Below are 15,751 nucleotides of genomic sequence, written 5' to 3'. Positions count from 1 at the left end.
GGAGGCCGCGCCAAGCGCGAGGAGCAGCGACGTGTCTGTCAGTGCCTTCTCAGATGGTCGTCCGCAGGAGGTAACGTCAGCCGGGTCTGTTCCGGGCAAGCGACCCGGAAAATTTTCCCTCACCCCGGCACACCACGTCGCCAGGCATTCACTCCGCTGTGGCCGTGGCGACTGGTCACGTGACCGGCTCTGGTTTTTACATGCAACTCGGAAAATGTTCAGCAAGAAACTCAGCCCTGGCAGATCCAGCATCAAGGGATAACACGGACACCAGAGTAGCCAAGAGTGGGACAGTGACGCACTCGTACCAGAGACGCACATACCGCATGGCTTTTAAAGACAATGGTGTACAGCCTTGTAGAAAAAGCTCAAGAATATAGACTAGTGGTTGTGAAAACAAAAAGTGAACAGATATTGATAATAATGAAGAATGTATGACATTGGTATTGTTGCCATTCTACAGCGCTGGGCCATGCCACTGCTCCGACAACGAAATATATTCCCATTATTCTTGGTTCTTTCGGTAAAAGAAAATTTTCTTGCAGTGGTTTTCATACCGGATGATGATTGCTTGTTGCAATCGAAACGTCGTGAGAATTTTATTGTTTTATTTTTATTATTTCCCTTCTACATGACTTTACCGAAAGAACCAATAATATGAATCCCTGCAGTCACGAAAGCTTTGAATCGAGATTTATATTCCCATTGTGCACATGCAGACTGGACACTGCCAATGCCCCTGCCGCACCCGACTCCGACCACGATCGCCGCTATCCCGCCGCGTCACGTCGTGCGACGACAATGGGGAGTGGGGGGTGAGGGATAGGGGGGTGGGGTCGGCCGACTCTCACTTCTTGAGCAGGATCTCGGAGGCGCCCTTGCTGTAGAGGCGGAAGCCCCCGTCGGCGTTGTGCAGCACGGTGCTCATGGACTTGCGCACCGAGTTGAAGGTGTACACCTTGTAGAGGCGCTCCTCGGGCAGCTCGTCGCGCACCGCCTGGTAGTCGCGTCTCATCTCGGCGAGCAGCCCCAGCAGCGCGCACTCCGTCTTGTTGCCCACCTGGCGCGGGAGGCCGCCCTCCTTCTCCGGCGGCTGTGGATACGGACGGGGGGGGAGGGGGGCGTGCACGTGAGTTCCGTGGCAGTAACTCCGACACCCCCCCGCCCCCCCGGGCTTCTCTCTGCCGGCCAGGACGTCCATATCATGGGGCTGCATGGTGAAACGGATCTTGAATGATACTGCTTCGCTCGCTGCGAAGGTACGGATGTCTTAACGTTGATAAGGCCTTCATTTGATTGGGCGGCAGGGTGGCGCGGCGGTTACGAGCAAGCTTCACGACACGAAGGCCCTGGGTTAAATTCCCACCTCGGACACCTTTCCATATGGGGTATACATGTTCCCTCACGATTCTGCATGGGTTTCCTCTGGGTCCTCCAGTTTCCTCCCATTGTGAAAACAAGTACAAACAATATAACTGGTATTGGCAAAAGTCCCAATGATGAAAAAAATACTTTACAAATTACGCAACTTGCAGGTGTTTGCCAAAGGCCAAAAATGTTTTTCCAATGTGGAAAGGTCTCGTTGCTGGATTTAAATTTTAGTATATGTACTGCCGGAGCAAGGTCACGTCGCTAGATTTCAATTGTAGTATATGTACTGCCGGGGCAAGGTCACTTCGCTGGATTTAAATTTTAGTATATGTACTGCCGGGGAAAGGTCACGTCGCTGGATTTAAATTTTAGTATATGTGTAGTAGTATAATCACTACATATGTACTGCTGGTGCAAGGTCAAATCGCTGGACTTAAATTTTAGTATATGTACTGCCAGGGCAAGGTCACGTCACTGGATTTAAATTTTAGTATATGTACTGCTGGTGCAAGGTCAAATCGCTGGACTTAAATTTTAGTATATGTACTGCCGGAGCAAGGCCACGTCACTGGATTTCAAAACGAACGCGTGCAGGTTTATAGCTGACGGGAACCCTATCACGCTCACAGGTTAACGTTTCGCCATGAGGAGCTTTGGTTGTATTGAGAATTAACATAAATCAAAAAACAAATCACGAGCCACCTTTGCCGAAAGGACAGTGATAAAATTACTTTACCAATTACACACAGGGCACACACAGTGAGAACTGCTATCACAGAAATGAGTTGTGTAGAGCAATTTATAACTTCCATTTTCTCCACACAAACAGCACGCCTTGCATGTGCCACTTTAAGATCATAATTATTAAGTCTTTTAATTATTACAAAGGAACATACTGTATCTGTATTTTTTTTAATGCATCTCTTTTATAACGCATGTTTAGAACGGCAACTGGAACTCTACAAGTGTGAATAACAGACCTTAATTTTAACGTAGTTCAATTCCACGCTGAAGATGAATTTCAAACTGCTGGCCAAAGAGTCAATAATTGTGGACTAAACAGAGAAGCTGCCTGCTACGTGGTAAGGTCAATGTGGTTGGGGCATTTTTGTGCTGGCAGATAACTTTTTAAATGAGGAACAACCCATCTACGCTTTTTGACTGAACATAAATGCACTTTCTTTAATTTATTACATTCACTCGTAAATGTTCGTCGCCATGCTGAATATTCATTCGGGTTCGGTTGTGCAGAAGCACTATAATTCTTTTAATGTCAATGCCATCCGTGTCATTAGAGATATGTGACATGTGTAATATTTCAAAATATAATTACGACTGCACCAAAGACAAAAACAACGATCCCCGTATAACCTTAACAGACTGTCGGGGTAAGTGCTGCTAGCGAGCACCTATGAAGGCCGGCACGGCACACAAGGGGGGTGGGTGACCAACACCACGCCCGGCCGCTATTGTCTCCCGAGTGGAGATGTTTACACATCGCACCAGACACTAATTTCAGTCTGAGTCGACTTAGGGGAGGCCCAGGACCGGTTGAGATAATCGTCACCGGTGTTGGCCGTGAGCGGGAATCGAACTAGGGACGCCAGGTTCGTAGCGCAGTGTAGCGCTAACCGCTACACCACCGTTTCCGCCACACGCGTAGCACCATGTTTCCCTCGCATTGCGCCCTACGTCTTGACTTTGACACGCAGGCTTTCACGACCAATGCTGTAGCACGATTCATAATTTGCTTTCTTGGGTTCACACGACCTGACTCAAATGTACGCAAACCGATGTACTGTACATGGCCAGGTGTCAACGTGGCGATTTAATTTTCACAGGCACGTTAAGGGTTGACGCACATGCACTGCTTTTAAATCTGATTCAAAGTGAAAGTTTTCCATCCGTAACCCCCTCTGTGTATGGAGTTTGCATGTCTCTCTCTCCCTTCCTGTGGTGGATTTTTCTCTGGGTCCTCCTGTTATTCCCTCCACTTTTAGGATTGACATCACGCGTTTTGGAGAATTTGGCTGGTCTAAATTTCCACGCAATAAGCGAGTGATCATTTGTGGCCGGGTCGTTTCTGAAAAAGAGCTATGCAGCACAGTGGACTTTTACCGGTAACACAAAGTAAAATAGTGTACATGTCTGACAAGGGGCAGGAGCCCTCTAGAATCGGACTATTTCCCACTGAGCAAAGCCCATTGAGCTACAAATCTCAATGGGCGACCCGATTGGCCGATTTCTTATTTTACGAGGCTGCATTTGCACCAAACTGCCGCATGATGCTATCTGGCTTAATAAACTACAAAAAAAATTCGATAACATCAATTGCGCTCCGACTTTGCCACTACCTGCCGGTGAGATGGGGACGGCATGGGGACGGCCAGGGGGGGCGCGAGACCGGAACGAAAACGTCGCGAGCGTGACCTGGGGGACTCGCTGCAAGCCAAAATCGGGAGAGCTATCGTCATTCAGGCTGTTTGTATCCGTCAAAGGCTGCTATGTGTTTTTTATTGTACTGTACATCATTCACGTGTTCAAGGCAGAAGCAAACACGCTCAAACGGTTATGCTGTGCATTGGGTGGATAAGGTTTTGTTTACGATTAAAGAAACGAAAAAAAACAGCAGACGCTTTCTCATTCCCAAACCTGTGATGGGAATATGCCGACATTTTGGTCTTTTTTTTGGGATTTCCAATCATTTGCGGATCGAGACAACGTCGCCTATTCATAGCGCATCATGAAGGGACGCCTCCGCACACCCCTTGATGCACACCCACATGCTCATTTAATTATTCCTTGGCCACGAGGTAATACCGAGTTATTCGTGGCTAACGAATGCTTCATATTAAAAATCTGAAATTGTCCATTTATATATGTCTACTCCCTTCAATAGGGATCTGGTAGCTCCAACGATCCAATGTGTTGTCAATATGTCCCTCACGGAATAACAATTCCCTGCCAAGGCTCCTGTGATAATTGCTAACTGTAGATCAATATTAAAGAATTGCTTATTTTATTGACATTTAAAAAACACATCAAACGAGATCAATAATTAAAACATGCACCACGGTGAGAAATATAAGAGCCTCCCTGGGAGCTTGAGTGGACTACAAACCTGAAATCAAATGCTTCGGTAAATCATGCTGTGTATTGGTCAGTACAGAAAGTAGGTTGCTAACACATCTGGAGGTCGTGGGCTTGATCTCAACCCCGAAGCCTGTATATTTGGAGTTTGTATGTCTCTCTTCCCGTGTTTACGTGGATTTTCCTCCGGGTCCTCTGGTTTTTCCCTCCACAGTTATAATCAACAATACGCGTTTAGAGTATTTGGCTGAATTTCGATTTAAAGCTTTCGTGACTGCAAGGATTAATCTTCTTTGGTTCTTTCGGTAAAGTCACGTAGAATGAGAATAAAATAATACATTTATCAAATAAAATAACACAATAAAATTCTCACGTGGCCGAAACGTCGTGAGAATTTTATTGTGTTATTTCATTTTATCAATGTATTATTTTATTCTCATTCTACGTGACTTTACCGAAAGAACCAAAGAAGAGTATTTGGCTGCTTTAAATTTCCACAAAAGCCACTTAATTGGGCTATCATTTGTGGCCAGGTCGCTTCTGAAAAAGACCTATATAGCTCAGTGGGCCTTACCTGGTGAAATAAAAATGTGTTCATAGTCAGGATTTATGAGCATTTTCCCCCATGCATGCATGGGGTTTCTCAGCATCCTCCAGGCTCTCCATCATCATGCTGAAATATTCAATATAAAAAACTGGCCAAACATCCCAAGCGGGTGGCTCCTCTTCGGAGACTCAATGGAGGCTTCGCGAAACAGGAACGCGGTACTTTAAATTCAGCTCTCGTATTTTCCATATATATAAAACGCTGAAGATGCTCTGAATAAAAAAAAACGTTTGCGACTTTGCCGGAATGTCCTGCGTGCCATTAGAGTGGCGAGCGAGCGGACGCGATTTACCGAGCGTATTCTCCACCGAGCGCAGCGAAGCCGCAGTACAAAGGGCTTCACACAGAGACATCAAAAGCGCCACGGTGGTGCTCATTCAGCCCCCCCCCCGCACTCACCCATTTTTTTTTATAGTAAAAATAGAGCCACATTAATTTGAGGGATTAAAAGTACATCACCATTAGCCTCACTTTCACCGTCTTCAAATTCAACCTCCGCTGCATGCAACATGCGAATGTAAATAAACTCACAAAGCGTCACCCCCCCCCACTCTCTCACCTCCGCTGCATGCAACATGCGAATGTAAATAAACTCACAAAGCATCACCCCCCCTCTCACCTCCGCTGCCTTTGTGCAACATGCGAATGTAAATAAACTCACAAAGCGTCACCCCCCCCTCTCACCTCCGCTGCGTGACCTCAACTGCATTGCTGTTTGTGCTGTGAAGGTTGCGAGTGCCGTCAAATGGCAGTATTCAATACGTGGAATAACGGCAGACCACAGTTAAGGCTGCTCTGTAACTCACAGCGCCATGCACAATGCAGAGCGCTCGCCAAGGAGATATGAGAGGTGGATCAGCGCTCATCCTGCTGCAGCAGAACTCACCACGTGCCCTCCGGTATGTCTGTATGTACTGTATTTTGAACTTCTTTCGCACCATACATAGCCAACCGCGCTAATTGGATTTGCGGGGGAAAGACAACTAAACACAGAAAGTGTCATACTGGCGTCATGCTGAAACCAGGCCATAAAGGGGGACCCCTCGCCTACCATGACAAGATGACAATGGTTTGAGGCCTCGCATATTTTCCCAATTATGTGGATATTTCAATTATTAAATACATTATGAATAATTCTGTCAGATTTCAGTGGAAATCTCGCAGTGATTTTGACTTGCAAGGCTAAGCAAAGAATTTGCGTTCTACCAAACTCCACTATAGCATTCCACGCTTCAACAATTTACAGGGACATCTTTTATAATGACGTGGCTTCTGTGAGAAGTGCATGGAGGCGGAGCAACTCTCAACAATAAACCGGAGGAGCGCGAGCCACAGCCGTGGCAACTGGGGCCCTGCAGTGTGCTCAGCAAACGCAGACACCACCAATCGTTCAAGGCACGAAAGCAAAAAAAAACGCATGGGTCACCTTGTCAGCCTTCCATCGGCAATGAACTTGGACTAAGCCTGCGACTGACACAAATGCGACAGCTGTAGAATATTTATAAAAAGAAAATGCATTTTTAGTAATGCGCAGGTGTGAGCGATAGGGATGTGCGGAATTATAGATTTAAAAAAAGAAAATTGTGTAGTAGACATTGCAAAATGTCAGTGTCAGGCTCCAACTCCTGCTAAACGCTCCTCCCGGGCAGTGAACCCCACGGTTCTCCCAGGCATAACACCGGGGAGTCGACCTCAACCTCTGCCTGGATGCCCCAAGGGGAATAGCGCTATCGAAGCAGGCAGACAACCAAGGGGAGGAGCAGGTCTCAATTACCAATATCATCGTTAAGGCCCGCTCAAAAATTATTGGGGAATGCAGAATAAGTGAAGCATAAAATAATCTGGAAAACAGCGAACATATATGTTCCCTCGATTCGATGTAGATGCATCGATGGGGCCCTCTCCGCACATTTGCCGCGTAAACGTTGCCTGACGTATATTCACGGAGCAGCGTTGCCCTTGACAAATGCATCAACTGCTTGTGACCTCATTCTGTCCACAGCTCAAACATGGCCTCAATGCAGCCTGCTGGACTTACAGTGCTGCCTTTCTTGCATTGCCAGAGGGTATGGCCAGAGCAAATTATAGAATTCCCAGATAACGGATATTTCTGTCCTATCATCAATGCCACAAACTTCACTTATCTGTATTTTTTTTAAACGTCTTTGTCTGAGATAACATCGCAAGTAAAAAAAAAAATGGGCTCTTCAGAGCAACTATGTCTTCATTCATTATTTTCCTTTCCCCCATCTAATCTGCTATCGAGATAAATTTCCTGGTGCATTCTAAAAAATGTCGGGTAACTCCTTAACGCGCACACCGTGTACAACCCCTCATGTTACTGGAGTTGGACATGACTTCCCACCCCTCATGTTACTGGAGTTGGACTTCCCAATATGGGACCACAGAGCTTGGACAATTGTTGTTGGTCACCTTCGTCAAATCGTCTCCGGTTTCCCGTGCCTCTGAATCATTCTGTGTCTGAGCGTTTTTGAAAACCGCGCATTACAAACGCTGACATTAAAACTCCACTTGCATCGTAGCTTTGTGCGAATGTAACCACCTCCTGCGTGCCACGTGCACCCTGTCACGATTGCCCACGTAGCAACTATCGCACGAGCGGCTTCCATTCCCGTGCGTGCGATTATCCCATCACGTTAAACGTGCGGAAAGAATCCGCCCATTGTCCCCCGTGACCGCCAGCCGCTGAAGTCACCCAAAGTGATTTGGTTCCCGCGCGTTCCATCGGCGTCCCACGTCAGCCCGGCAGGCGGCCGCGGTGGCTGCGGTCGGCGTCACGCACCCTCCGCCGCGCTCGCGTCAATGCGGGGCACGGGGCCGCGACTCCGCTCACGCGGTCATATTAGCAACCGTCGCCGGCGTGGATGGCGAGAAGAGACACGCGGGGGAAGTGGGGACGCGGCGGCGCTGACCGTCACGCCACCGTTCCTCCGCCCGACCACCACCACCGCATGCAGCAGCAGCAGCCCACTTACACAATTACCTTCGCCATCATTCGGTGTCTTCAGCAGGGAGGAAAAACACACCGTATGCTAATTTAACCCGTAGGCTTCGTAGCCAATATAATTGATTCTTGTTAGGAGTGTTTGAAGATGCTCAATGCGGTTTCAAGCAAAACGTTGTGTCGAATTGCTAAATTTACTTGTGAACATTCCTCTCCAACTTATCGGTGAGCTGAAACGTTCACACCTGGGGCGCTAAATGCTTTCTATGTCAGGTGGTGGAGGTAGTTACGTCAAAAAATGTAGCCAGCTCATTAAGTGACCTAACCCAAAAAGCAATGGTGAATCACGTACTTAGTATTCAATCCGTATGGCACAATTGAAGCCAATTAAGTATGCGTGCACACAGAACCCGCGTCCAACGAGGCAGAGAAGGGACCACGATGGCGCCGTACCAGGATCTTGGTGGTGTAGGCGCAGTTGACGGCAATGCCGGTGGTGAGCACATCCATGATGGCGGGCGCCAGCGCGTCGGGGCTAGGCACGGAGCAGTAGTGCACGTCGCCCACGTACGCCTGCACCCACGGCCACGCACACACGTGCTCAGCGGTTGTGGTCGTGGTTTTTGGCTGGTGGGTAGTTTATGGATTGTGGTTGATGGGTAGTAGTTCATGGCTAGTGGATGGTGGGTAGTAGTTCAGTTGTTGGTTGGTGGGTAGTAGTTCATGGCTAGTGGATGGTGGGTAGTAGTTCATGGCTAGTGGTTGGTAGGTAGTAGTTCATGGCTAGTGGTTGGTGGGTAGTAGTTCATGGCTAGTGGGTGGTGGGTAGTAGTTCATGGTTAGTGGTAGGTGGGTATTAGTTCATGGCTAGTGGTTGGTGGGTAGTAGTTCATGGCTAGTGGATGGTGGGTAGTAGTTCATGGCTAGTGGTTGGTGGGTAGTAGTTCATGGCTAGTGGTTGGTGGGTAGTAGTTCATGGCTAGTGGTTGGTGGGTAGCAGTTCATGGTTAGTGGTAGGTGGGTAGTAGTTCATGGCTAGTGGATGGTGGGTAGTAGTTCATGGTTAGTGGTAGGTGGGTAGTAGTTCATGGCTAGTGGTTGGTGGGTAGTAGTTCATGGCTAGTGGTTGGTGGGTAGTAGTTCATGGCTAGTGGTTGGTGGGTAGTAGTTCATGGCTAGTGGTTGGTGGGTAGTAGTTCATGGCTAGTGGTTGGTGGGTAGTAGTTCATGGCTAGTGGTTGGTGGGTAGTAGTTCATGGCTAGTGGATGGTGGGTAGTAATTCATGGCTAGTGGTTGGTGGGTAGTAGTTCATGGCTAGTGGTTGGTGGGTAGTAGTTCATGGCTAGTGGTTGGTGGGGAGTAGTTCATGGCTAGTGGATGGTGAATAGTAGTTAATGACTAGTGGTTGGTGGGTATTAGTTCATGGTTAGTGGTTGGTGGGTAGTAGTTCATGACTAGTGGTTGGTGGGTAGTAGTTCATGGCTAGTGGTTGGTGGGTAGTAGTTCATGACTAGTGGTTGGTGGGTATTAGTTCATGGTTAGTGGTTGGTGGGTAGTAGTTCATGGCTAGTGGATGGTGGGTAGTAGTTCATGGCTAGTGGTTGGTGGGTAGTAGTTTATGGTTAGTGGTTGGTGGGTAGTAGTTCAGTTATTGGTCTGTGGCTGTGGTGAGCATCTCACCTGCACCACCGTCATGCGGTTGGTGGTGAGCGTGCCCGTCTTGTCGGAGCAGATGGCCGTGGCGTTTCCCATCGTCTCGCACGCATCCAGGTGCCGCACCAGGTTGTTGTCCTTCATCATTTTCTGCCAGTGAACATTTTGGAACGGACGTCAGGAGGACAAGATTGTAATGTCACCACGATCAAAGCTGCCGACGCCACCGGCACAAAGCGCTGTCCGTCAGAACCCACAGCCTATGCTGCTGTAGAACATCGACCTACTGACCCCACTCCCTCTGCTCGCTCCACTGACCTCGCTCGCCCCGTTGACCCCGCTCGCTCCACTGACCCCGCTTGCCCTACTGACTCCGCTCGCCCCACTCACCCCGTTAGCCCTGCTGACCCCGCTTGCTCCGCTAACCTCGCTCGCTCCGCTGACCCCGCTCGTTCCGCTGACCTTGCTCACTCCACTGACCCCGCTTGCCCCTGCTCGTTCCACTGACCCGCTCGCCCCACTGACCCCGCTTGCTCCAATGACCCAGCTCGCCCCTGCTCGCTCCACTTACCCCGCTCTCCCCAATGACTCTGCTCGCCCCGCTCACCCCGTTAGCTCCGCTTGCCCCGATCGCCCCGCTGACCCCGCTCGCTCCACTGACCCCGCTCGCCCCACCGACCCCGTTCATGGAGCGGCCCACCGCGGGCGGCACGCACCTTGACGGAGTAGGCAAGCGAGATGGTGACGGCCAGCGGAAGCCCCTCGGGCACGGCCACGACCAGCACGGTGACGCCGATGATGAAGAACTTGACGAAAAACTGCACGTAGATTGGCGTGCACTCGGGCAGCCAGGGCATGCCCTGCACCCAGAACGTCTCGATCACAAAGTAGAGCACGAGGATGACGACGGTGATGGCCGACATCACCAGGCCTGCCGAGGGAACGGAGGGCAAGCGTCACCACGGCGACGATCACCACCGCGGCCGAGGAGTGACGGCCACGACAAAACCACGACGATGAACGCCGTTGCCGCATATTGCGTGTGCGTTGCACGTGCCAAACGCTGAGCCGCTCGTCGATGGCTCTTGCCCGTGATGCCAGCAGCCCAACAGCCTGAGACAGCTGGGACTCTCCATGAGCCCGAGTAGGCGACCCCCCCCCCACCCCCCAATTTATATTAGCTGGGGTGTTGTCCCCCTGAACTCAAATGGAACAACTGAAAGTCAAGGTCAAGAGGCCATCACAGTTTAAGGAGTTTTGATGCCACCAAACTTCTCCATAAATTCCTTCCTTCTGCTAGATTCTGACAACCAACCTCCAAGGTCTGATCTTATTTCACCATCACTGCAGTCTGGCTTGAGGTAGCCACGGCTCTCACAGAACTATACGACATACACGACATTGAAGAACGAACAACCTCTCAGATGGTCAAAACGGTTCTTGGTACAGAAAGAATGATACTTCCGCAGTGCAACTTTGCTCTTAATAAACAGAGGCCTTTTTATTCATGCCGTTACCTCGTTCAGTCTTCCTATCTCGTACGGCCTCATGGGGGGCAACAATTAACGGCTCGCCCATAAGCGACGATCGCTCGCGTTTACCTCTTTCAATGCAATATTGAAACATCGCAAAGAAGATGAACGCTCTCTGGGTCATGGCGAAAGCGCCTCCGCGTGACGGCGTACCGGCCTTGCCGATCTGCACCGCGAGCTTCGTCAGCTTGCCCTGGAGCACCGACTTCTCCTTCTTGGTGACATTGGAGCGCTTCTTCTCTTTGTGGTCCTCGCAGTCGGCACCCTTCAAGGGCTCCATCTCCATGTCGGCGACCCCGTCCGGGGCTTTCACTTCGGCCGTGACAAAGAGACACGCAGCGACGGGGGGGGGGGGGGCGGCAGTTAGCGCATCGCGACGGGTGTGCACACCGCCCAACAGCGTGCACACCACCCGCCAGCGCAGCACACCACCCAACAATGCAGCGCACCACCCACCAGCACATCACACCACCCACCAGCGCAGCACACCACCCAACAATGCAGCGCACCACCCACCAGCACATCACACCATCCACCAGCGCATCACACCACCAAACAGCGCAGCACACCACCGCACGCTCCCAGCCTGTGCGTCACACTGCCAGTTTATATATGTCGTGCACGCATACTGAGTGTTGCGTAATAAAACAACAAGAATGAGTAATCGCGCGAGGCTCTTGCAAAGGCACCATGTTTCACCCGCCGGCAGTCAGCAGTCGTTTCACATCCGGGAGAGACGGTTCTCTGTGACGTCCCGACTGAGTGATTTGCGGGCGATTTAAAACTTGTCAAATTTGGTCCACAAAGCCGTGGACTCGTCTTTTTTCAAACGACGGCCAGGGGACCTTTGACGTACAGTGAGGGAAAAAAGTATTTGATCCCCTGCTGATTTTGTACGTTTGCCCACTGACAAAGAAATGATCAGTCTATAATTTTAATGGTAGGTTTATTTGAAGAGTGAGAGACAGAATAACAACAACAAAATCCAGAAAAACGCATGTCGAAAATGTTATAAATTGATTTGCATTTTAATGAGGGAAATAAGTATTTGACCCCCTCTCAATTAGAAAGATTTCTGGCTCCCAGGTGTCTTTTAAACAGGTAACGAGCTGAGATTAGGAGCACACTCTTAAAGGGAGTGCTCCTAATCTCAGCTTGTTACCTGTATAAAAGACACCTGTCCACAGAAGCAATCAATCAATCAGATTCCAAACTCTCTACCATGGCCAAGACCAAAGAGCTCTCCAAGGATGTCAGGGACAAGATTGTAGACCTACACAAGGCTGGAATGGACTACAAGACCATTGCCAAGCAGCTTGGTGAGAAGGTGACAACAGTTGGTGCGATTATTCGCAAATGGATCGCTGCGAACAGCAATCGAAAGAGGCAGCGGCATGCGATCCCGTGGGAGCACACGCACGATTGTATGGAGGGTGATCCCCGTGTGCAGCAAGGAAAGCGGCAGTGTGTGCACAGTTGCAAGTGGTTTTTCTCCCACACGAACGCGTCGGGGTGGAGAGCCCACCTCAAGAAGCACAACGTGTTCGTCCCAGGCAGCGAGGTCGGGATGTCGGCGTCGGCGAGCCGCCTAATGCGGCAAACGCTCAGCCGGCCAGCGATCCCGGATCGTTGATTTTGTTATCCAAGGTGCAATCTCTTTGCGAGCCGCCGGCAGCGACAAGTTCAAGACCTTGGTCCACACACTGACGCAGGGATACGAGGGCCCGTCGACCAGCACCATCATTCGCAGGATTGTCGAGCATCACGCCATCATGCTGCCCATCGTCGGGGCGTTCTTCTCCAACCTGAACGTCGCCATCTCGCTCACCATCGACGGTTGGTCGAACCGCAACCTGAAGGGATTCTGGATGGTCACGGTGCACTGGATCGACACCAAATCTGGTGCGTCAAAATCCTTGCTGCTGATGATCCTCGACGTGCAGTCCGGAAGGGGTGTCGGCAAGCGCATTGGCACCGCTCTGTTTGAGCACCCCCAGAGCCTCGGGCACAATGTCTCGACCAAGCTGCTCGCTGTCACCAGCGACAGTGGCTCCGATGCGATCAGTGCTGTTAAGACGTTGTTTGCCCGGGTCAACGCGGACGCCGGATATAAGCAGTTGCGGGCTTGCCACCATATTCGCTGCGCGGATCATTCGGTCCAAATCGGCGTCTTCCAAGTCCTCAAACTGATCAAGTCGACCAATGCCGAACTGCGCGAGGCGCTCGTCAATATCAGGCGCAGCAACGTCGTCCGGCAGTCGTACTGCCGCGAGGCCGAGATCGCCAAGCTCACCAGCGCGAATAGCGGAGCCGGGCAGGAGTTCACGTGCATTCGCCAGTCGCTGTCGTCGACGCTCTTCATCCAGTCCATGTGCATGCGGTCGTGGATCAGGGCCGGCTGCCTGGAGGTCCCGTCTAACCTGGCCGGAGCGGCGCAGGATCTTATTGCCCGTCGTTCGTCCGAGGACGATGGCAATGACGAACTTGATCAGCTTTCCCACCTGATGACGGACGCTCGAGTTGTGCCCGAAACGTCGTGATTTATTTTCTTTTCTACCTACGTGACTTTACCGAAAGAACCAAAGAGTATGGATCCCTGCAGTCACGAAAGCTTCAAATAAAGATTGATCAAGTTGTTGATGAGATCGTCATCGACCAAGACGGCTGGGACGAGGAGGTTATGGAGGACGGTGTCGTCTACAGACTCAATGCCCGATTCGAGAATATTCTATACGAGTAAAGCGCTCTACCTAGCATTTACCTGTTATAAACCTTCTTCATGTGTAGTACCCCGGTAATTACCCTGTAATCGGGTAATTTGTATGGGGTAAGGGTAAAAGGTAGGGTAAAGGTAGGCTCGTTGCTTTTGAACTTTTACCTTTTACCTTACCTTGCTAAAGGGTAAAAGGTAAGGGTAGAGTGATTGTAGTGTGGTAAGGTAAAGGTAGGCTCGTTTTTTTACCTTTTACCTTACCTTGCCGCGGTGTATATCAGATTACAAGGATAAATGAAATCATAACAATGTTCATTCAACTTTCAAAGCTCCTGGTTGTAGAACAGAAGTAAATAAATATATGGGTATTAAAGGTGTGAAAAATTGCCGGGGAAGCATAAATATGAACTTTAAAGTGCAGAAGATGCAATCCAGTACAGAGACCTGAAGTGCAATGCCATTTACTGTTCCATAGAGAATTTGGCGATAAAAATCCAAAGCTAAGCAACGCAACTGTTTTTACAGCATCCACATCTGAAGGCGACCTCGTATCTTTCCACGTATAGTCGTGTTAAACATCAAAGGGACGAAACAAACAGCATATATACCGCATGTCTAAATTGGGTATCATCATCATCGGGGTCAGCCAAGATCAATCCACTGCTGGATGAAGGCTCCCCACGTGGGTGCGTGAAAACCTGCGTAAGGGTGAGTCGCTGCTTCCCGGACTGTCCGCTCACCCTGCGCTCACCCCGCGCTCACCCCGAACTCACCCCAAGCTCACTCCGCGCTCACCCCGAACTCACCCCGAACTCACCCCAAACTCACCCTGCGCTCACCCCGCGTTCACCCTACGCTCAACCCTGTGCTCACCCCGAGCTCACCCTAAGCTCGCCCCGAGCTCACCCCGCGCTCACCCCACGCTCACCGTGAAGCTGACCACGCTCCCGTCGCCGTGCACTCACCGGAGTACCACGACAAAGGTCCACCGTACCGCAATAAAGGGCAGTAGAAAATATTACAATGCAAAAAAACGAATTCCCATTGTATCATTCACTTATCAAAAGCTAACGGTGTAGGGACGTCTTTCAAAGCGGTGGCTTTGTAAATGGGCACATTAGGATGAGGGTGATACTGCTATTCAGTATCCTGGGTTAGATGTGCGACGTTGGCATAAGGTGATTTTTAAATGAAGCGCTCTCTTCGCCACATCGGAGGCCTGGGTATTGCACAGGGCTGAACATTGGCTTTTTGCGGAAAGTTCCATCAGTGGAAACTCTTATAAAAGCCATTTCTCGCAATTTGGCGCAACGCCAGTGTCTATCGGCCAGATTCCCGCTTTGCGGAATGGGCAGCTAGAACACCCCACGTACGTACGCACAGATGCGCGCACCTGTTTGTATTCGTCAAGATCGAGAGGAAAACATGGCCAGCGATGCTGCCACCGCCGCCGCTGCCACCGCCGCAAGACCTTCGGCAGACCCCGGCTAAGCTGGAGATTCGGCACCCCCTCCCGCAAGGCCGGCATTTACACCAGCCGGCCGTCCGGCCGCCCGACTCGCCGGCCTCTATGGGTGGGTGGGGACTCGGGGGGGGGGGGGGTTTCGAGGGGGGCACAGCCCGCACGAGGGTGCGGGGCCCTAACTGCTGTGGGATTTTCCACCTCTCTGGTTCTGACGGTTTGGCAAATTAGATATTGGTTGAGAATTCACTAATCAGAAACATCTGCAGCAAAACACATGTGCAAGCGCTCAGGGCCCTTTTTCCCTACACTGCTGGGGGCTTATATGCAGCGACGTCGTCACTGCGCGAGCGCGTG

General features: G+C 50.5%; 1 protein-coding gene across 10 annotated transcripts in view; it reads right to left on the bottom strand.

The window, feature by feature from the left end:
* LOC116947622 (plasma membrane calcium-transporting ATPase 2-like) overlaps positions 1-15,751 on the bottom strand; it is a 201,589-nt gene that overhangs the window by 49,378 nt on the left and 136,460 nt on the right. For all 10 annotated transcript variants that reach the window (XM_076070760.1, XM_076070764.1, XM_076070756.1 and 7 more), the window contains 5 exons: positions 11,373-11,531; positions 10,404-10,618; positions 9,715-9,837; positions 8,487-8,606; positions 852-1,093 (listed from right to left, as the gene is read on the bottom strand). In XM_076070760.1, the coding sequence (XP_075926875.1) occupies positions 852-1,093; positions 8,487-8,606; positions 9,715-9,837; positions 10,404-10,618; positions 11,373-11,531 (859 nt within the window). The remainder of the gene's footprint in view (positions 1-851; positions 1,094-8,486; positions 8,607-9,714; positions 9,838-10,403; positions 10,619-11,372; positions 11,532-15,751) is intronic.

This window comes from Petromyzon marinus, chromosome 30 (assembly GCF_048934315.1).
Source record: "Petromyzon marinus isolate PM22_M1 ecotype Great Lakes invasive population chromosome 30, UKy_Petmar_22M1.pri1.0, whole genome shotgun sequence".
Lineage (NCBI taxonomy): Eukaryota > Metazoa > Chordata > Hyperoartia > Petromyzontiformes > Petromyzontidae > Petromyzon > Petromyzon marinus.
The sequence above is the reverse complement of the archived record's forward strand: the minus strand, read 5'-3'. Positions and strand labels throughout refer to the sequence as shown.